The sequence below is a fragment of the Canis lupus genome, chromosome 4, assembly GCF_048164855.1.
Source record: "Canis lupus baileyi chromosome 4, mCanLup2.hap1, whole genome shotgun sequence".
Classification (NCBI taxonomy): domain Eukaryota; kingdom Metazoa; phylum Chordata; class Mammalia; order Carnivora; family Canidae; genus Canis; species Canis lupus.
The window spans coordinates 55,664,770-55,687,278 of record NC_132841.1 but is presented as its reverse complement, the minus strand read 5'-3'; the positions used below and the strand labels follow the sequence as shown (position 1 = coordinate 55,687,278).

Below are 22,509 nucleotides of genomic sequence, written 5' to 3'. Positions count from 1 at the left end.
ATTTACCTTCTTTTCCATTTTCAAAATATTTCAACCCAAAAACAGTTGACCTTGAAACAACATGAGTTTGAATTGTGTGGGTCCACTTATATGTGATTTTTTTTTTCATATGGTACAGTACTACAAATGTATTTTCCTTATGATTTTCTTAACATTTTTTTCTAGCTTACTTTATTGTAAGAATACAGTATATAATACATATAATATATAAGATTATGTGTTAGTTGGTTGTTTATCTTATCATCAAAGCTCCTGGTTAACAGTGGACTATTAATTTTTTGTGGAATAAAAAGTTATACATGAATTTTCAACTGTGCAGGGAGTGGAGGCCCCTAACCCCTGCATTGTTCAAATATATATATTTTATATATATATATATATATATCCCTGTATATATTTAAAATGTTATCTTCCTACATACTTTAAGAAATGCATCCCATTAGATTTAGTATTTAGACTTAAGAACAACAAAGGCTTGGCTGGCCAAGGATTTCACTCTGTCTGCTTCTTAAGGAGACCCATTTTACAGCCAGTGTTTCAATCTATTCAACCTGTACTCTTCTAGCTGAGATTTGTTCAAGCCTTACTTTCTATAGTTTGTAGTCCAAAAATAGGGTTTTTTTTCCCTTCAAATGGTAAATTATATTACTGAATATATTTTTATCCAACTACCCTCTCATTGGTTTGGGTTCTCCTCATTGAGAATTAGTGATTTAACATCATTGTTCTAATTTTGCAATAGCAAAATTACAAAAAAGTACAGCATAAACTCCATTATTTCCAACAAACACTCCGATGCCTCCCGAAGGACAAGCCATCTGCATGTTTTTCATTTCTCTTCAATAACCTGAGAAATGAACACTGAGTTCTGGGTGAGGGCTGGGGGTTGGGGAGATGGAGTCGGTGTGTTTCCTGTTTGATTGTTTCAGGGCTCACCAAGCCCAGCGCTGCAGGAAAAAACAAAAGTCCAAGAAAGGATTGTGGAGGCTGCTCCTCATGTGACTAGCTCCTCATTGGTCTGTCCTCTCCTGACTGTAATTACAAACGGGCCAAAGGACACTAGAAACCCACGAGATGGTGGGGTGTGGGAATGTCGTGCCTGCTTTCTCCTTGCCAGTACTGCTCAACGGACTGATTGTTAAGCCTGCACGGGAGCTGACAAACAATGAAGAGCTCAGAGATAACAACAGAGACAGGCCAGAAACAGTTGTTTATTGAATAGATCTGTTTTTTTTCTCCCTCACTGCGGGGTGGTTTTTCCATTTATTAATACAGCAGCAGCCTTATGAGACAGTTACATCCCTATGGGACAGAAACGGAGATAGACACTCATGGGGGGGCGGGGGGAGAAGGGCGGGGTTCAGAAAGTGCATTTGATGCTCTCCCCTGGGGACTAGGGGTGGGAGTTCACCTCCCCGGGAGAAGGACTTCTGGGAATCCAGTTTGAAACTGCCGCTGACGGCTGATCGGCCTGGAGCCTCGGAAATGGAAGCAGGATTTTGAAGAATCCTCTTAGGAGGAAACGGTGAAACGCAAGAAGGCCCAGTGACTTGGGAGTAAATCTGCTGCCTTCTGTGGCTAGAGCCCAGCTGTGGGCCGTCCGCACCCGCCTCAGGGGCAGACAGGGTGGAGTTGCTGCGGGAGAGGCGAGGGCGGCTCGCGGTGACGGGGGGGGGGGGGGGCGCCGGAGCCAGCGCTTTGTCTCCCCCGAGGCCGGAGGCCGCGACGACAGGCGTTTGCAGGCGGCCCTCCCCGAGCAGCATCCAGAAGATCAGGAGGCAGGTGGAGGCTCGAGCAGCTCCCGCCGGGAGAACTGCGGAGCCGGCCTCGCGTCCGCCGTCGCGGGGCTCCTCGGAGGGCGGGGGACGCCGGCCGCTCCCCCTCGCGGAGCCCAGCCTTAGTGTGACCCGAGCGGGCCCGGCTGGCCGGTTGCTATAGCGACGCGGCTCGCCGACTCGGGGCTGGGAGGGGCGAGGCGGGCCGGGCCCGACGTCACCTGGCCTCGGTCTGGGTGCCGCCCGGGAGGGAAGCCGAGAGATGGGGCTGTGAGGGGTCCAGGGGGCAGCATCGGCCCCCGCCAGCCTCCCCTCAAAGCTCGCTCGGGCCAACGATTTTAAGCGTCTATCAAAGCAGAGCGGAGGCGGCGTTGCCATTTGGAGATTTGATCCGGAGGCCACGCCCCCCGGGCGGGCGCCCGTCCTAGGCCACGCCCCTCCCCGGGCGCGCGGAAGGAGAGCCGAGACGCTGTGGTGCTCGCTAATCGAACTGAGCCGGCGCTACCGACGTTTCAGGCCCGGCTCGGTCGTGTTCCGCATGCGTCCCGCGAGGCCACCCCGCCCCGCTGTCTTCGGGGCGCCCTCTTCGTCTCGCGCCTGCGCATTGCCCCCGGGCTGGGCGGACACGCACGGAGGCGCCGGGGCGCGCAGAAGGGGAGGGGCAGGCACGACCAGGCGCGCGCCCGCGCGCGTCTGCAGTGACGCTAAGGGAGCAGGCGAGTCGGGAGGATCCAGTGGGTAGAGTGGTCCGGCCTGGCGTTTTAGGTGGGCCGTGCGTAAGGCCGCTCTGGGCCCGAAGGAGCCCCTCTCATTGGCCCGCTCGGTTCCCGGAGCAGATCCGGGGCAGGAGGAGAGCGCCGGGTCAGGGGCCGCCGCCGCCGCCGCCGCCGCTCCCGGGGGACTCTGCCCGCCAGCCCGCCAGCCCGCGCTTCGCGGGCCCAGCTGCTCAGGGTAAGCGGGCTCGCGCTTACCAGAGAGGAGCGTGAGGTGAGGGAGGCCATCGAGGACCTGGGGGAGGAAGAGGGCTGGGGGCGTGAGTGAGGGGCAGGGGGTGTGAAAAGGGAACGAGGCCCATCGGATAATGGTAACAGTCCCAGCCACTGCCACGCAGTGATAATATTCTAGTGATATGTGCCAGGACGTTACAGAGCACCTCCTTTGCTTCATTCTGTTAACCTCTGCTACAGTCCTTCGAGGCGTATATTATTAAGCCCATTTTACAAGATAGGAAAACTGAGGCACCAGAGAGGTTTAGTGCCTTATGCAAAGCCACACAGCTAGCTGGTGGCCCGAGTTCGAACGTAGGTCTTTCTGGCCTGAAAGCCTGTAATTTTAATCCCTTTGCTTTGGGGCGGGGGGCGGGGGGTGGGGGGGAGGTGGGTACCAGGGAAGGGGCGGGATGAGTGTTGTTTGGGGATGGAGAGGGATCCAGACGGGGAGAGAATGCTGATGGGAGCCCGTGTAAGGAAGAGGACCTGAGCTTGGAGCCTTGCGGGCCTCCCACTTCTTGGCTCCACAACTTTTCTTTGCCGTTCTGGGTATGAACCATAGCTCTTGCTCTGGAGGCCTGGACCGCATGGCTGGTTTTAAGAACTGGTTGAACTGCGGTCCAGTCCGGGGTAGTTGTGCTCGGACACGGTTTTGGGGGCAGGGGTGATGGAGGACGGTGAGGGCCCCCGCGGCCGTGTGGAGGAGAGAGGACCCTCTTCCAGGCAGCTGCCATTTCTTCTAACTTGCTCCCACTTCCTTTTCCATCTTATCCCTGCGCGGGCAAAGCCTTTGTTCAGTTCTCTAGAACGGGGAAGTGGTGTTTATTGTCTCCTTGCACACTTGGGCTTAAACAAAACAAAACCGGTAACACCAAACGTTCTTTTCCTCAGCAAGACCTAACCCTCTGGATTGGTGGCAGGGAAAGTCTTCGGGTGGCTTTATTCGCCGTTGCTCTTTAGAGCTTTCCTGGGTAAATAGGAGCTTTGTTTTGGAGAAGTTTACACTGTAGGTCAGCAAGAATGATCTGTGCAGACTTTACTGCAGATGAGCACAAGGCAAGGACCTCAGTAATTCCTGTGTGTGACCTTTCCTTCTGGGACAATCCAGTACTGGGACACAGCAGGTATCCGTGCTGGTATTTTGCTTTCATAGAGAGTGGAGTAGCTTAGGTGGTAGTCAGATTCCCATAGAGGGTAGTAGCTCAAGTGGGAGTCAAGTTTTAAAGTCAGCCTGTGAGGGAAACTTTGCATGTGATCATAGTTATCCCTAAAAATTTCTTAGGAAGGTGCAAAGCTGTAGATGGCCATTCTGTGTCTCAGTAAATCTAGCACAGTTTTTCCTTCAGCTTTCAAAACTTGTTGCTGTCTGTCTGATTGCAACCCAGACAAAGTAATTAGCTTACCTGTGGGGCCTGTGTTGCACAAATAAACATATTTGAATGGGATAGAGTCCATCCACACTGTGAGGTGTCCTGTGCCCTGCTGGCAATGAGAGGCTTAAAAGGAGGAAGACCAACCAAACAGAACAGTGTGTGTGTGATTCCCATCTGGAGCATGTGCTCACTGAGTGGAAAGCTACAGGCAACACTGCTGGCATCATTTATTGTTATTTCCCTTCTCTTTGAGTAGCATATTCGGTAATTTATGCTAGGCTAACTGTGCATGATGCAGTTCTGTTTGGATTTTTGAGTGGCACTACATTTTGGGATTTGGAAGCTATTTCCCCAGCGTTCCTAGATAAGGGTTTGGTGTGAGGACATCTTATATATTTTTGCAAGTGGTCTGCACTTGTGTTCTGCATTTATCAGATATGTGTAACAATGGCTAGCTTTTTGAAAGTGGCTTAGCTTTAAAAATTTTTTTTTTTGAAATCGAATTCATGATAGTGTCTTTTACAACTAATGTCTGGGGCACCTGAGTGGCTTAGTGGTTGAGTGTGTCTGCCTTTGTATCAGGTTGTGATCCCAGGGTGCTGGGATTGATTCTCCCACTGCCTACGTCTCTGTTTCTCTCTCTGTGTCTTTTATGAATAAATAAAATCTTTAAAAAAAATAAAATTAACGTCTCTGAATTTCAGTGTTGTTATCTGTAAAATGTAGCGGATACCTGTACAAAGTTGTTAAGAGGTTTCTCCACTGTTAACTTTGAAGCAGAACCCCACATTTTTTTATCATGTTACCTATATCTATTTCAAATTAAAAGATAAGGACTCTTTTTTAAAAAAACATGACAATATAACGCCTAAAAAAAGCAAAAACAAAACAAAACAAAACAACCAAACCAAAACAAAAAAAAACCCCAAACCAGCCATGTTTAGGCTTTGTCTAGTTTAAAAAAATTTTTTCTAACCGTTTGTTTAAAGATCTAATTAAGGTCTATAAATTTTGATTGGTTGATATGTCTCTTGAGAGTCTTTTACTTTTATTTATTGCAATTTATTGAAGAAGCTGGGTTGTTCTGTAGTTTCCCACAGTAGTTTGTGGATTTTGCGGATTGTTTTTCTGTGGTGTCATTTAACATGTTCCTCTGTCCTCTTTATTTCCTGTAAATTGGTCTAGAGGTTTGGCCAGATTCAAGTTAGATTTTTTTTTTAATACATTTATTTTAGAGAGAGCAAGCAGGCACACACAGTGTGAAGGGGCGGGAGAGTGGACAGAGGGAGAGGCTGAGACTCCCAAGCCGACTCCCACTGAGCATGGATCCTGCTGCTGGGTTGGATCCCAGGATCCTGAGATCATGACCTAAACGGAAAGCAAGAGTGGGACGCTTAGCTGACTGAGCCATCCACTTGTCCCTCAAGTTAATTTTTTTTTTTTTTTTGGCAAAAGTAATTATTCATAGTGGTAATGTATTCTGTCAGGAGGCACATAATACCTGATTGTCTCTTTTTGTGGTTATTACAGCCATTGTGATACTTTAACAACTTTATTTTATTTTATTTATTTTTTTTACATTTTTTTTTCTTTTTTTAAAATTTATTTATTCATGATAGTCACACGGAGAGAGAGAGAGAGGCAGAGACACAGGCAGAGGGAGAAGCAGGCTCCAAGCACCGGGAGCCCGATGTGGGATTCGATCCCGAGTCTCCAGGATCACGCCCTGGGCCAAAGGCAGGCGCCAAACCGCTGCGCCACTCAGGGATCCCAACAACTTTATTGAAGTATAGTTTAGGTACTATAAAACATCCATTTTAAAAATAATTTATTTTATTTATTTATTTTAAAAAAGATTTTATTTATTCATGAGAGACACACAGAGAGAGGCAGGGACTTAGGCAGAGGGAGAAGCAGGCTCCCTGTAGGGAGCCAGATTCTGGACTCCATCCCAGGATCCTGGGATCACGACCTGAGGCAAAGGCAGATGCTCAACCACTGAGCCACCCAGGTGCCCAAAAACTTATTTTAATGTAATAAGTATTTTAATGTAAAAGCCATTTTAATGTAGAGTTCAGCAGTTTTTAGTAAATTCACAGAGTTGTGTAGTCATCAGGTAGTTGAGTTTGGTAACCTTTCCATCACCTCAATAAGATACCTCTTGCTATTTATAATTAATTCCCATGCCCATCCCACTGTTATAGTCTGCTTTCTGCCTTTATAAATTTACCTTTTCTGGATATTCCATATAGATGCCATTATGATTATTTCCCAGATCTATGAATTCTTTAGGAGCTACAAAACAGTAATACTCTATCATTCCAGATTTGTTAGCTTTGTAACTTCTATTAAAAGTAACTTTCCCTCAACTCTTTAGTACATTTTATATAGGAAAGACAAGATACATATTTTAAAAAATAAATTAACTAGGATTCTCCATTGGTAACCAAGAAAGTTTATTTTCTTAGGTTTAAATCAATGAGTTCATTGTGAACTGTCTTAGGAAATTTGAAGACATTGTAGTGAATATTCATAATGGTGTTTATGTTACCTTTTCTTTGACCGGAGGGAGCCTCTTCAGATTGTTTCCTGAGTTCTTTTGACACAACCTTAAAAGCTTAGCTGGGGAGCCTGGTTCTAGGGTTTAGTGTAAATACCTAATTTGTCTTCTTTATAAACCTGTTCTTTTCTGCATGCAGACCAAAGGCATGTTTTTTGCTTGGGTCCCTTTTGCTGCTGCTTTTATGGAAATGTCTTCACAGTCATAACCACTTCCCCTAAAGTAGTTTATGGTTGTGTTTGAAATGACACCAAAAAGGAAGTGTATTGTTTAAGTTAGGAAAATGAGGAAGTGAAGTGGTACTGATTTAACATTAATGGACATAGAAATGGCTTTGTGCTGTTTTTTCAGGGGAAAACCTTAAACACAGTTTAGAATCTAATCAGAGTCCTAACATTTGCTTAATTATGGTCGTATTGTGGAATTCACTCCACACTCATTTTGAACTTCTCCTTTTGGATGTTCTTTATTTGTTCATTGAATTCATGCTCGTCATGTACAAGACTGAAACAAGAAGAAATGGTTTCTGCCTTGAAGAACTGTCCACCCATAATTTGTTAGGAAGTTACCACAGTCTACCTAAATTTTAGAGTAATTATAGTCAGTCTATTATAATTTCAGAGAAATGTCTGTTGAAGTGTAGGGTACCTTGAATAAATGGAATCTTTCAGGTTTGCCGACAAACCAACAAATCAGTTTCTGAGAAGTTTCTCAGAGAAATGACATTTGAGAGCGACAATTTTGTTTTGATCTAGATTCTTATTTTTGTATCTGCCTATCTTGAAAGTAGGAAGCGAAGATTCATTTTACTGTTTCTAGGAATTTTCCTCTAAATATATATCTATATAATAGAGCCACTCTTATACTGTGTTGATCCATGTGGTAGGGTCCCCTTTTTAAATAAAGGCTATTATGATAAGCTCCTTTTGGTCTTTTTATAACTAAGCATCTCATTATTATAATAAAAACATTACTCTGCAGCTGAATCATGATGAGTTTTATCTTGAAGAATACTGTTCCCCTCCACAATTCTTCCCAGAATATGTACTATATCTCATGCTGTCTGGTTGAATTATTTATACTTGCCATTTTCTCTATTCCTATTGTTGAATTGCTTAGTTTCTTTGTATTATTATGTGTTTAAAAGTAGACATTAATAATCCCAATTCTTATTTTCATTGTGGTGGTTAAAGGTCCAAATTAGCATCACTTCATGATGTATTTGTACAAATCTAACGAGGCACTATATTAAGTTAGTTAGTTGCTTCTAGTTATATATGACTTTTGGACTATAGAGAAAAAGAATTTCCCCTTTTATAGGGGCAGAGGGAGGAGTCCCATGACTGTATTCACTCTATAGTTGTTAAAACTTAATGTGTGAAAGTTCAGATCTGCATTCTTTCAGGCTTTCAGAGATCCAGGTACATTTAAACTGGCTAAAGTGATTCCTTTAAAAATGTTTCCATGATTTAGTCTGGGGAAGGTGATGTGAAAGTCACAGATAAGGGAATATTTGTGGTTACTGGGACATATTTTAGTCTTTAGGTAGTCTGAAAAGGGCTCAAATACTGGTTTAGGGTAGTACTTTCACTTTTGTGCTAATGGGCAGCTTGGGCAAAGGTTTCTTTCTTTTTTTTTTTTTCTTTAAAGATATTATTTATTTGAGAGGGAGAGAGAACACAAATAGGAGGAGCGCAGAGGGAAAAGGAGACCCCTGCTGAGCAGGGAGCAATTGTGGGTTGTTCCTAGGACCCTGGGATCCTGACCTGAGCTGAAGGCAGACTTTTAATTGATTGAGCCACCCAGGCACTCCATTAAAGATTTTGTTTTTAAGTACTCTCTACACCCAACATGGATCTCAAACTTATAACCCTGAGATCAGGAGTCATATGTGTACCAACTGAGCCAGCCAGGAACCCCAGTTTCTTCAGATTTCTGAAGTAAAATTTTAGTTTCTTAGGGTTAACGAATTGTGTGTGTGTGTGTGTGTGTGTGTGTGTGTGTGTGTGTATCTCTGTCTTGACAAAGGCAGGTTTCCCCACTGTATAAAATGGAGAATGAATGTAAGTGTAATAGTCTTAATGTTTTAGCTTAAACTGATAAAGTAATTTTTTTGATATCTTTGTTTTGTTGACATTATGCAAGTGTGTACATTTATGTGATTTCAAAATATGTTTCTGAATCTAGATCAGATCAAGCATTGACTTGCCCTCTAACAGAGTCAGCTGAAAGAGGCTGAAGTTTCTTCAAGATGCCTGCAGCACTTGTGGAGAATAGCCAAGTTATCTGTGAAGTCTGGGCCAGCAATCTAGAAGAAGAGATGAGGAAGATCCGAGAAATTGTGCTCAGTTACAGTTATATTGCCATGGTAAAGAGCTCAACTCTGTTTGACTCAACCTTCTGCTATGGACTTAGGGAATGTTCAATGTGAGATTTTGAAAGAAAGGATAACACTAAAGCCATGGTAAATTCAACTTGGTGGAAGGTTGTAATGCTTTTATGAAACATCAAGGTAGCCAGTGTGTCTGAGAAGGATGTAACCTCTAGTGTCTTAGATTTTTTTGTAATGTTATTTTGTGTTTAATAGTGTTTAAGGCAGGAGTTATATCAGCCCATCAGGCACATCTATTCCACAGATATGGTGAATTTGACAGTGTTTATAAATGGTTTTTAAAAATTATTTATCAGCGTGTAGAAATTAAGAGGTTTATTTTTTTAATTTTTAAATTTTTAAAAAAGATTTTATTTATTCATGAGAGATACAGATAGAGAGAGAGAGAGAGGTAGAGACATAGGCAGAAGGAGAAGCAGGCTCCCCGCAGGGAGCCCGATGTGGGATGTGGGACTGGATCCTGGGACTCCAGGATCATGCCCTGGGCCTGGTCCGAAGGCAGGTGCTCAACCGCTGAGCCACCCGGGTGTCCCAAGAGATCTCTTTTAAAGATCCAGATTTCTGGCATCTCTGGAAAAAAAAAGGGAAGATCTGGCATTAAAGGATCCACATTCCTGCCTGACATTGAGTGGCCAGAGAGGCAGATATGTGTCATGGTATTAAGAGCCTCTTCTAGAGGAGGCATACACCATCTAGTTTGCTCTAGTCTCCATTATTCATAAGCATTAAGTCTTTAGCTTTGTATTTAAAACTGTCTGTGATCTTGTTCCAGGCTTTTTACCCAAGGTAAATGTAACTATTGTTTTTTTCTGAATGGCTGTTTAATTTCACTCTATTTGTATTTTAATTATGCATTGTTCTCAACCAAGACTTTTTAAATTCACTGTAGGTGCACCTAGAGCATTCTTTTTTTTTTTTTTTTTAAAAGATTTTCTTTATTTATTCATGAGAGAGACAGAGAGAGAGAGAGAGGCAGAGACACAGGCAGAGGGAAAAGCAGGCTCCACGCAGGGAGCCTGATGTGGGACTCAATCCTGGGTCTCTAGGATCACACCCTGGGCCGAAGGCAGGGGCCAAACCACTGAGCCACCTGGGCTGCCCTAGAGCATTCTTTTTTTTTTTTTTTTTTAAATTTTTATTTATTTATGATAGTCACAGAGAGAGAGAGAGGCGCAGAGACACAGGCAGAGGGAGAAGCAGGCTCCATGCACCGGGAGCCCGATGTGGGATTCGATCCCGGGTCTCCAGGATCGCGCCCTGGGCCAAAGGCAGGCACCAAACCGCTGCGCTACCCAGGGATCCCGCCCTAGAGCATTCTTAATTGATCTGTAGTTAGCTACTCTTACTCTTAGATCCTGCCTGTGATCTCCAAGTTGCTATGCAAAACTTCATTATTGTAGTACTCCTTGTATAGACATCAATGAGATCAGTATTTGTTTTTAGAAGATTTTATTTATCAGAGAGAAAGTGCACAAGTAGGCAGAATGGCAGGTAGAGGGAGGAGGAGAGGCAAACTCTTTGTTGAGTGGGGAGCCTGATGTGGGGCTAGGTGATCCTGGGACCCTGGGATCATGACCTGAGCTGAAGGCAGACACTTAACCGACTGAACCACCCAGGTGCCCTGAGATCAGTATTTTAATAAAGATTTTTGCGCCTAAGCTTGGGTCTTGTCATGTAACTTACATAAATTAAGAAAATTTTTATTAATGAATGATCATTTCAGCATCCTCTGTTTTGTGAAACCTTATGATGAGAGACCTTTTCCTTTTCTAGGACACAGAATTTCCAGGTGTTGTGGTACGACCAATTGGTGAATTTCGTAGTTCCATAGATTACCAGTATCAGCTTTTACGGTGCAATGTTGACCTTTTAAAAATTATCCAGCTGGGCCTTACATTCACAAACGAAAAGGGAGAATATCCTTCTGGAATCAATACTTGGCAGTTCAACTTCAAATTTAACCTTACGTAAGTATCTGAGACATTTCTCAGTATTATTCTTAGATCTGCTACCTTTGTGCAGACTGATTTCTAACTGATTTTATTAATATAAAGTTTTGAAAACCAGGTAAGGGTTGGACACAGTAATAAAATAGAGAATGAAATAAGGATCTCAGATAGTAAAGTCCCTCTTAAAGAACTCTTACAGGTCAATAGTAAAAAAAAAAAAAAACCCAGTTGAAAATGGGCATCAGAGCTGAAGACATTTCTCCGAAGAAGATACAGATATGGCTAATAAACTTAGGGAAAGATGGTCACCATTATTAGTCATGAGGGAAATGCAAATCAAAACTACAGTGAGATGCTACTTTATACCAACTAGGTGGCTATAATAAAAAAGATACAAGAACAAATGTTGGCAAGGGTGGAGAAATTAGAACCCTCATACATTGCTATTGGAAAAGTAAAATGGTATAGCCTCTTTGGAAAACAGGCAGTTTCTCAAAAGGTTAAACGTAGAGTTACCATATGACCCAGCAATTCCACTTCTAGGCATATGCCCTAGAGAAATGAAAACATAATATCCATATAAAAACTTGTATGTGAATGTTTGTAACAGCATTATTTGTAAAGGCCCCAAAGGGGAAACAATCCAAATGTCTGTGAACTGGTGATTGGATAAAATAAATATGGTATATCCATGCAATATTATTGGAATGTTATTGGACAGTAAAAAGGAAAGGAGCACTAATATATGTTGTACATTGATGTGCTTTGAAAACATGCTAAGGGAAAGAAGCCAGACACAGAAGACCATGTACTGTAGGATTCTGTTTATATGAAATGTTCAAAATAGGCAAGTTTATAGAGTCAGAATAGCTTAGTTGTTGTTCAGGGCGCTGTTGAGATTATGGGGTATAGTGGGGAGTGATTGCATTATGGATATAGGTTTTCTTTTTGAAGTGATAAAATGGTTTGTAATTGGCTGTGGTGGTGGTTGCACAACTCTGAAAATACTAAAAGTGATTGAATTGTATATTTTTAAGAATTCAAAAAATTATTTGAGAGAGTGTGTGTGTGGTGGTGGGGGGGGTGGAAGGTGGAGGGGCAGAGGAAGAGGGAAGGGAGAGACGCAGATTCCATGCGGAAGGTAGACAGCCAGATGCATCTCATGACCCTGAGATCATGAACCAAGTGGAAATCAAGAGTTGGTCACTTAACTGACAGCCCCCAAGGTGCTCCTGAAGTGTATACTTTAAATGAGTAAATGTTTAGTGTGTGAATTATAGTTTAGAAAGGCTGTTTAAAATGAAAAAGTAAAGTTTTTGTCCACTTAGGAGATGAATTGCAGTTCTGCCCTTTTTCATCTAGGTGATTTGGAGTAGGTAATTTTACCTTCTGTAATTCAGTTTCCTTATCTAAAAAACAGTATTTCATCATAGAAGAAATAAGGAAATAAGGAGTAGATGTTAATTAAAAGTAGTTGAAACTGAAGCCTATTTGATAGTGGGCGAATTTTGATGTTTAAAATGGTGTAGAAAACATGTAAAATTTACCATCTCAACCATTTTTAAGTCTGCAGTTCAGTTGTGCGTTTTTTTTTTTTTTTTTTTTTTAAGATTTCATTTATTTATTCATGAGAGAGACACAGGGAGAGGTAGAGACACAGGCAGATGGAGAAGCAGGCTTCGTGCAGGGAGCCCGATGTGGGACTGAATCCCGGGTCTCCAGGATCACACCCTGGGCCCAAGGCAGGCGCTAAACCGCTGAGCCACCCAGGGATCCCCATGCAGTTCAGTTGTGTTAAATATAGAGTGCTGAGGTGGCTCAGTATTTAAAACTGAGCCTTTGGCTGGGGTTGTGATCCTGGGGTCCTGGGATTGAGTGCCACGTCGGGCTCCCTGATTCACGGGAAACCTGTTCTCTCTGCCTCCCCTCCAACCCCCCCCCCCCATCTTTCATGAATAAATAAATAAAGTCTTAAAAGAAAAATGTTTGCATTGTTGTAAAGCAGACCTCCAGAACTTTCTCATCTTGCAAATCTGACACTCTGTACCCATTAAACAACTCTTCTTTTGCTTCTTCCCCAGATCTTAGTGAACCACCATAATACTACTTTCTATTTCTGTGAATTTGACTGTTTTAGATACCTCTTATAAATGGAATCATACAGTATTTGTTGCTTTGTGGCTGGCGTATTTCACTTAGCATGATATCCTTAAAGTTCATCCATGTTGTAGCATGTTGCAGGATTCCCTTCCTTTTTAGGACTGAATAATAAATATTTCATTGTATATTTAGAGCACATTTTGTTTATCTCTTCATCCATTGATGGACATGTAAGTTGTTTCCATCTCTTGACTGTTGGGAGTAGTATTGCTACTAACATGGATGTGCAAACATCTTCACAACCATGCTTTTAATTCTTCTGGATATATATCCAGAAGTGAGATTGCTGGATCATTTGGTAGTTCTGTTTTTAATTTTTTTGAGGATGATGTAATTGTTTTTTTATTTAAGAGAGAGAGCATGCATGCACACATACATGTGCACACAGGGGAGGGTTAGGGAGGGGCAGAGGGAGAGGGAAAGAGGGAATCTTAAGCAGTCTATTTGTCCAGTGCAGAGCCTGATGTGGGGCTCACTCACATCATGACCTGAGCCAAAATGAAGAGTTGGAGGCTTACCTGACAGCCTCCCAGGCATCCCAGAATGATGTAATTTTTTAAGGGGAAAATTTAGGGTAGACTGTCATTTTGAATTTTGTATGAGGTAGTTTTAGTGTATTTCTTATTGGGCCACAATTTGATTGTTCATGTACATTGGAAATTTCTTTGAGGTTCAGAAATAATTTGGGGAGATGATCTGGATCTTTCCTTTAACAGCATTTTTTTTTTTTTACTCCATTGCCAAAACCTGTTATTTATACCTTGATGGTAATTAATACACAAAAGAAAATAAAGATTGTTTTTATTGTAGAGTTATGTATGTGCTTAAGATAGTGCTTGTTTTAGGTGAAACAAAACAATGTGATTCAACACTGGTTTTAATTTAGTAAGAAAACACTTAAGATTGTGTTTGTTTTCTTTTTTTCCTACTTATCTTTCCTAAGTTTATGTGAAAAACAAATGAAGGGGAAAAAAAAACAGTGAAATCTAGTGGAAAAGGAGTTACATAATTTATTTCTCTCCTTTTGTGATATATAGTATTATAAATATTCTTCTGTTTAAATTGATGGATGTATCTTTGCAGTAGAATATTATGCCAGAGTTGCAAAGGATGTTGTCTATCTATGAGCATTGGTCTGGAAAGATGGGCTGTGCTGTGCTGTGTAGATGTAGGGATGAAGGTGTGTATGTATAGGTAGAGAAAACAGTCTTCAAGGATCTATAAACTGAGTTAACAGTTATTTCTATGATGTAACTATATTACTAAGAACATTTAAAAAAATTTTCTAGTATTTTACATATATTTTTTAAAGATTTTCTATATTTATTTACTCATGAGAGACAGAGAGGGGGGAGGGTGCAGACATAGGCAGAGGGAGAAGCAGGCTCCATGCAGGAAGCCTGATGTGGGACTTGATCCAGGATCACGCCCTGGTCCGAACCACTGAGCCACCCAGGAGTCACTATTTTACATATTTTTGTATTGGTTGATTCTGTTTTTTTGTAAGCAGTGGAGGAAATGTTCATCTTTTATGATTAAGAAACTTATTTTGTGAGGGCAAGTCTCACTTTTCCATCTGCCACAGAGATAAGATTATTTATTTTGAATGCTTGCTGAATACTGGAAAAAATGAATTGGTCCCTTCATTTCAATAATACTTGTTCATTAATAAGGTGATGTTAATATTGCTACCCACTACTCTTAGATTATCCATCAGCTAAGAAGTGAATACCTTCTTTTTTAGAGAGGACATGTACTCCCAGGATTCCATAGATCTCCTTGCTAACTCAGGACTGCAATTTCAGAAGCATGAAGAGGAAGGAATTGACACATTGCACTTTGCAGAGCTGCTTATGACATCAGGGGTGGTTCTCTGTGACAACGTCAAATGGCTTTCATTTCATAGGTTAGTCCCAGAAAATGTGTATTTCTCTTGCTTTGGGAGCAGGGAATTACATTCTTCTGTTATTTCTGCAGTCCTTTTGGCTCTCTTCTTTTGGTCAATTATGAAACAGTTATGAAGTTCAAATGGTAACTTGCCCATGTTTGTTTTTCAAAAAATACTTTGGAGCTCATTCTTGTTTGTTTCACACAGTGGTAGGCTCTGTCATTTGGTTATCAGTGGGTACATTCCAAGTGGAAAGATGGAGGATGGGGTGGGGGATCAAAGCACTTGATCATCTTTTTCTTGTCCTTTAAATGTCTGGCCTGAAGTTTATGATGAATAAAACCCACATTTGTAACCCCTTGGGTTCTCTTATTTGTCTCTCTTATTAGTCTGGTTTTGTTTAAGGGAAACTTCAGATTACAGTAGGATAAACTAGTTTGGAAGACAAAGTTACTCACATGGTGTGGCATCATTAAGTTTTGAGAAGTGAAGCAGTTGAACTCTCTGGGGCCTGGTAACTGCTGCTTTTTTTTTTACCATGTTGCCTCATTCTCTCCTGTAGTGGCTATGATTTTGGCTACATGGTAAAGTTACTTACGGATTCTCGTTTGCCAGAAGAAGAACATGAATTCTTTCATATTCTGAACCTTTTTTTCCCATCCATTTATGATGTGAAATACCTGATGAAGAGTTGCAAAAATCTTAAGGTACACAATATTTTTCTTAATATTGATAACAACAACAAAAAGATCAACTTGTATTTTGCTTTATCACTATTTTTGGAAATAAAATTATTTTTTATTTGTTGCTACTTAGGCATTCTTCAATGCCTGCTAGGTGCCAACATTGTGCTGGAGAAGATGTATATAGAACTGATTGGCACAGGGATTTGTGTGGTGAATGGCTTTAATCTGGGCCTTCTGCCTTTCTTATCCTGAGGGAGGCGTTCTTCATTTTTAGGGCCCACAAAATGAGTGAAACAGTTGGCAACGTGAGGCATGTATACAGTTTGTTAGGGATGGGGTCTGTAGTGTACCAGCCTCTCAGAGGGGTTCTTTTTTTTTTTTTTTTTTCTTAGAGGGGTTCTTAACCCAGATCGTTTGAGAATTTAGCACCCTCATAGATTGTTGACATGAAATTTTCTGTCTAGAATTGCATTAGTAGTTTACTATTTCCTCAGTTTTGTTTTAAAACAGACTTTAAAATAGGGCAGAGGTCTGACACAATTAATGGTATATAAAAGAAAAGAGTGAAAAGTGATATATATCCGTATATTGTTTGGAGGGCTAATAAGGGGATATTGCTAGGATAAGACCTTAGTAAATGACTGGTTCCCACGTGTCTTCACTGAAAGAATTAAACTAAAAAGTGGACTTAGTTTACTCTAGTAGAGGAGTGGTGGGTCTGAAATATTATCTTTGTTTTCTTTATATCTGCAGGGTGGTCTTCAGGAAGTTGCTGATCAATTGGATTTGCAGAGAATTGGAAGGCAGCACCAGGCAGGCTCAGACTCGCTGCTGACAGGAATGGCATTCTTCAGAATGAAAGAGGTAAGGAGGGAGGTGGGTTATCTATGTGGGCTGAGATATGTTGAAAATTTATAGTTCTGATGGAAATTGGTGATCACTTTGAAAGCAGTTGTTTTGTTTGTTTTGATGTTCAGTACTTTAAATGTAGTTTGAGAGGCAAAGACACATCCTGAAATGAAGGCTCCTCAGCACACACAAGTCTAGACATGTACTTGGTGTTCTTAGCAGTTCTCATTCTTGCTTTCCTTCTGGTTTCTCTAATATGAACACATTTGTTTGAACACTCACTTATTTTATGCTTAAGATCTGTGAATTGTCAAATGTCTGGCAGCTAACATACTCAACGGTGATAAGCTGAAAAGTTTTCCTGTAAGATCAGCAACAACACAAGCATGCCCACTCTTGCCACTTTTATTCAACATAGTGTTGGAGGTCCTAGCCAGAGTAATTAGGCAAGAAAAAGGAATACAAGGGATCCAAATTGGAATGGAGGAAGTAAAACTGTCACTATTTTCAGATGACATGATAATATACATAGAAAGCTCTAAAAAGCCCACCAAAAAGCTCTTAGAACTAAGAAATGAATTCAGTAAAATTTCAGGATACAAAATCAATATATAAATACCTTGTGTTTTTGTATATTAATAATGAACTATCAGAAAGAAATTAAGAAACAATCCCATTTACAACTGCATCAAAAAAAATAAACTGCCTAGGAATAAATTTAACCAAGGAGGTAAAAGACCTATATCCTGAAAACTATAAGGTATTGATGAAAGAATTTGAAGAAAGCACAAATAAATGGAAAGATATATGGTGCTCATGGATTAGAAGAATTCATATTCTTTTTTTTTTTTTTTTTTTTTTTTAAAGATTTTATTTATTTATTCATGGAAGACACAGAGAGAGAGGCAGAGACACAGGCAGAGGGAGAAGCAGGCTCCATGCAGGGAACCTGATGTGGGCCTTGATCCCGGGTCTCCAGGATCACATCCTGGGCTGAAGGCGGCGCTAACCCGCTGAGCCACCAGGGCTGCCCAAGAATTCATATTCTTAAAACGCTCATGCTGTTCAAAGCAGTCTGCAGATTCATTGCAATCTCTGTCAAAACTTCAGTGGCATTTTTCAGAAATAGAACAAATAATCTTAAAATTTGTGTGGAACCACAAAAGACATCAAATAGCGAAAACAGTCTTGAGAAAGAACAAAGCTGGTGGCATCATGCTTCCCCGAGGTTCCTTTGGCGATGTCTGGAGACGTTTTTTGGTTGTCACAATCTGGAGCAGCAGAGGGGAGGCCCACTACTGGCCAGGGACACCGTTAAACATTCTACAGTACTACATAGTACACTGGACAGCTCCCCTACATGCCCCCCAACAAGGAATTATCCTACCCAGTAGGGCCAGGGTTGTGATACCCTGCTGAAGTGTGTAATATCCAGTATCTCACTTGTAACAGCCTACTATTATAGCATCCGTATTATAGATAGGGAACTATGGCTGGAAGAGCAGTGAAGGTCACACAATGAGACCCAGGCTCTTAACCACTGCACTGCTTGTTAAAGAGAAGAGAGGAGGTGGAGGTGGCTGTTATAAACAGCTGCAGCACCACCCAGATCCTGGCAGTAAAAGAACTCATGGAGAGTAGAAGTCTGTTCAGAAAGGAGAGCTTATGTATAGGAGAGATTTGGAGCCTTTATGAAGTTAACTTTCTAGTTGGGTAGATTTTCAGGGCTTGAAGACAGCTGGGAGGTGCTGATGGACTAGTGTTGAGCCTTGGCATGACTCTTGGCATAATTCTCACCATGGGTTCTCTGTCCTATCCTGCAGTTGTTTTTTGAGGACAGTATTGATGATGCCAAGTACTGTGGGCGGCTCTATGGCCTAGGCACAGGAGTGGCCCAGAAGCAGAATGAGGATGTGGACTCTGCCCAGGAGAAGATGAGCATCCTGGCTATCATCAACAACATGCAGCAGTGATGGCGGCGAGGCTCTGCCGGGCGGGCCTGATCCCAGAGTGGTGCTTATATGCTGTCTGTGTACTTACCTTCCTCCCCAGGAGAAAATGCTTCTTTTGAGCAGACTGTACCTACCATCTCCGTTGACAGAAAGACTTTTGTTGTATTGAAGACAAAAGATGTCTTTATTTTAGATCCAGAAGAGGGGAGTTTACTCTGAATTTGTAAACAAAGTCTTCCCTATTCCTCATCCCCAAGCCTCTCTCCAGTTGCTTCCTGCCACCAGCATCCATGGCTCATTTGACACTTTTTTAAATATCCAGGACAAGTCAGAAACAAACTAGTAAAAAAAACATAACTCTTACCTGTTGTCATCTTCTTTTGAATCAGTTACTAATCTCTGAGGAGGAAGACTTTTTGATGTGATTCTCAGCTGAGCTGAGGGCTTCCAGGGAAAGTGGAACAAAATGGTGTTTTTGTGAAGTGAGTTATAGATGTCTTTTCCTTCTTTTCTGTGTTTTTTTTTTTTTTTTGACTCTTTTCTAGAACATTTGTTTTTCTCACACTTTGTTACTTTTTCATTATGTGCTATCATGTGGAAATGAATTACTCTGCTGAAATTTTGAAGACCAGATAATGAAAACTTTTATTAAAGATAAAATTCGCCTGAATCTGTCTACCCTTTATTCGTGAGGAACTCCAGAATGGATATTAAGTTAACCACTTTACGCTTCTTTAAGTCTGTGTTCCATTGTGCCACTGAAATTTGGTAAATGTCTATCATTTGAAATCATTTTAAGTTTTAATATAATAAAATATCCTGGATTTGTTCCTGGATGAAAATAAGATCAGAATTTTGGACCATAAGTCTTATATTTTCAGTAATGTGATTTCAGATGGTCATCTGTGTTTTCCCACATCTCTTTGTTCTCCCTGCTTTTCCTTTCAGCAAACCTGAGGAGAAGTTAGGGAGACTTGATTATATGAGTACCAGGAATGTGAGTCTTTAAAAAGTTAATAGTGGTACATGTAAACAGGGCAGTAAGGAAATTGGTTAGTTCTCTTGGAGTAATATCCCACAACTGGGGTAGGAAGCTCAGGACTGATTTTTTTTTTAAACTAGTCATTTAAAAAGTACATTGTATTGTTTTTTGAATGACTACAATATGGACAATTTAGAAAAACCAAAAACTCCTTTGAAATGGTGGAAATGAAAACTGGTAACTCACTGAAGTGAATGATTACTCTTACATTTTAAAAGCTTATGGAAAACTCAATTTCAAATGATTCAAAAATGTCAAGTATTATAAGCTGGTATTTAAGATGCTTGTAAATATTATTTATGTTTTTAATTTTGTAAAATAAAGATTTCTTTTTAACCACTGGCATGAAGGCTTGGTCTTTCATAGCTGTTAGTTGCTGGCTGTAGAAGATGGTCATTGTGGTCAGTGACTAAAAACATCTTGTCCGGTCCCAGACTCTTGTCTCTATTTCCCACAAGTTGGCTTGCATATAAAATGTCTCACTTTGTAGGAAGTTTTTAATGACCAACTGTGTAAATGGAATTGTCTCTTCATAACCCTGATTATCCAGCCTTACTAGGAAAACTAGTTTTAATTCTGTCCTGGGGGGATGCCTGGGTGGCTCAGAGGTTGAGTGTCTGCCTTTGGCTCAGGGTGTGATCCTGGGGTTCCGGGATCGAGTCCCACATTCGGCTTCCTGCATGGAGCCTGCCTCTGCCTATGTCTCTGCCTCTCTGTGTCTCTCATGAATAAATAAAATCTTAAGAAAAGCAATTCTGTCCTGGGACCACTCCATTACATTTGGTGGATTAGCTTTTTAATTAGTGAACTTTTAAGACAAATTGATCTGGTATTGTGGTATTGGCTCCAGACCATTTCACCCTTCCTGTTGGCACAAAACAAGGAGTTTTAAGTCTGGTATAGGAGCAGATCTAGGCTTTTCACTGGGATGTTCACATATAGGAAGAGAGGTTATTTATCACTGATTTGTGGTAAAAGCAGCATAGGTCAAGGTCAGTGGTTCTCAACCAAGTTCTTTAACATACCAGTGACTGTGGGGCCTGCACAGATGTTCTAAATTTATCTATTTAAGATTTTATTTATTTCACAGAGTACAAGCACCGAGGTAGGCAGGAGAGGGCTCTGTTCATCCAGGACCCTGGGATCATGACCTGGCTGAAGGCACACACTTAACCAACTGAGCCACCCAGTCACCCCCAGATGTCCTAAATTTAGATTCAAATAGAGAATTTATCTTTGCCACAGTTGAGGACGGACTTCTGTGTCCAGGAGAAATGCTGAGATGAAGGGTTGAGGAACTCAAGTGTTGGGAGCAGGGGAGGGTCTGATCATTGCATGGGAGACAAAAAGTTTATTAAAGTGTTGCTAAAGAAAGGGCACAAGCCTAGTAGAGTTGGCAAGAACTTTGCCTTGAATGTGTATATATGAGTGCATGTAGGGTGGTTTTGTTCAGTGGTTATGCTCAGAAAGGGATGGTCCCATAGAGAGTAACCAGAGAATGCTAATTATGGGTGAATTCAAGCCCCTCCACATAAACTTCCAATGTTCTTAAATTTGTGTTCTGCTAACCCGTAGGGTTAACTACCAACTACAAGCCTAATTATCAGCTAGTGCTGGTATGAATGAACTCAGAGTCTTTTAAGACTAAGCTGCTAATGAATGTTCTTTCAATTTCCTAATTTATTCAGCCCATAAGTTTCCATTGTGCACCTACTGGATACTAGACACTGTAAATAGGTGCTAGCAATGAAATAGCACATGGAAGACATCATCTCTACCCTCATTGGAATTTACAATCTGTGTTACAAGAATACATAATTCACAAAAATACAGTTTGTGAGCTGTAAAGTATGATACTGATGTCCTTTAGGTGGAGGTTCAGGGACAGTCTTTCTTTTTTTTTTTTTTTTCCAGGGACAGTCTTTCAAGAAGGGACATTTCAGCTGAGATCTAAGAGATGGGTACAGATGGACCAGGCAAAAGAACAACATGGGCAAAACCACTGAAAACTTGGTAGTTCCGACAGCCGAAGAGACCAGTGTGGGTGGAATCTAGAAGAAAGGATGAGAGTCTAAAAACAGGAGGCCAAGGGTAAAAGGTAGGATCAGGCAGGGCCTCCTGAGCCCTGCAAGATGATCTTTTTTCCACTAACAATGGGACAGTACTGAAATAATTTTTAACAGGAAATTGACAAGATTTGGTTTGTAATTTAGACTTGCATTGGTAAATGAAGAATGGAGAATCAGTAATAAGAGCAGATAGAGACAGTGGGAGGTGAGAGCAGTCATCTGGATAACAAGATGGTGGTTTGGATTGGGTAAAGGACCAACACTACTTCTTCAGTTGCTTAGTGAGAACTACTAAGCATGAGTCAACTCCTCAGTGCTTTGGCTCTCTGTGGTTCTGATAATTAGGGAGATAGAAATTATCTAGTATGGGAAAGAGAAGAGGTTGTTTGAAGTGGAATTGTGTCACCTGTTACCTTCTGGGTAGTTTTATTGATTAGCTGTCGCTGTCAAGTAGTAACGCTTGTTCTTACCAAAGCAGTAATCGAGGACTGCAGGATTCCTCTAAGCACAGATGATGGTTCTGGTAAATCACAAAGGAGTTTAGAATGTCTAGTTTAATAATACTGTTCTTTAATTAAATGATAGGGAATAAATATTTTTTTGTCTCTGCAAGTGAAGTGTGTGTTCATTTCAGCAAGGACTGTAGAACTGGTATCTAGTCCTCCACATAGTCATGTCTATGTATAATTTTTTGCAACCAAGATTCTCCATCTCTGGTAACCTGCATCTTCTTCCTCAAGCTCAAGTAACTAAAGAATTAGGAGGATCTAAATTCTACAGTATTTCCTTTTTTGGGTTTAGCATTTTTAAATCTTAAAGCTAGGT

The 22,509-nt window shown here is 41.2% G+C and overlaps 1 protein-coding gene across 5 annotated transcripts; it reads left to right on the top strand.

Moving 5' to 3' along the window:
- The first annotated feature begins 1,053 nt into the window (after positions 1-1,053).
- On the top strand, positions 1,054-22,296 carry CNOT8 (CCR4-NOT transcription complex subunit 8). 5 transcript variants are annotated; one of them, XM_072824392.1, is made up of 7 exons: positions 1,054-1,196; positions 8,885-9,065; positions 10,863-11,056; positions 14,943-15,104; positions 15,649-15,793; positions 16,526-16,636; positions 18,445-19,960. In XM_072824392.1, exons 2-7 carry the CDS (start codon positions 8,949-8,951, stop codon positions 18,592-18,594), a joined length of 879 nt encoding a protein of 292 aa, XP_072680493.1. In that variant the 5' UTR covers positions 1,054-1,196; positions 8,885-8,948; the 3' UTR covers positions 18,595-19,960. The 5 variants fall into 5 exon arrangements, with proteins under 5 accessions (XP_072680493.1, XP_072680495.1, XP_072680491.1 ...); XM_072824394.1 differs by lacking the exons at positions 1,054-1,196; positions 18,445-19,960 and adding exons at positions 2,588-2,726; positions 21,530-22,296; XM_072824390.1 differs by lacking the exon at positions 1,054-1,196 and adding an exon at positions 2,588-2,726.
- The last annotated feature ends 213 nt before the right edge of the window (positions 22,297-22,509 follow it).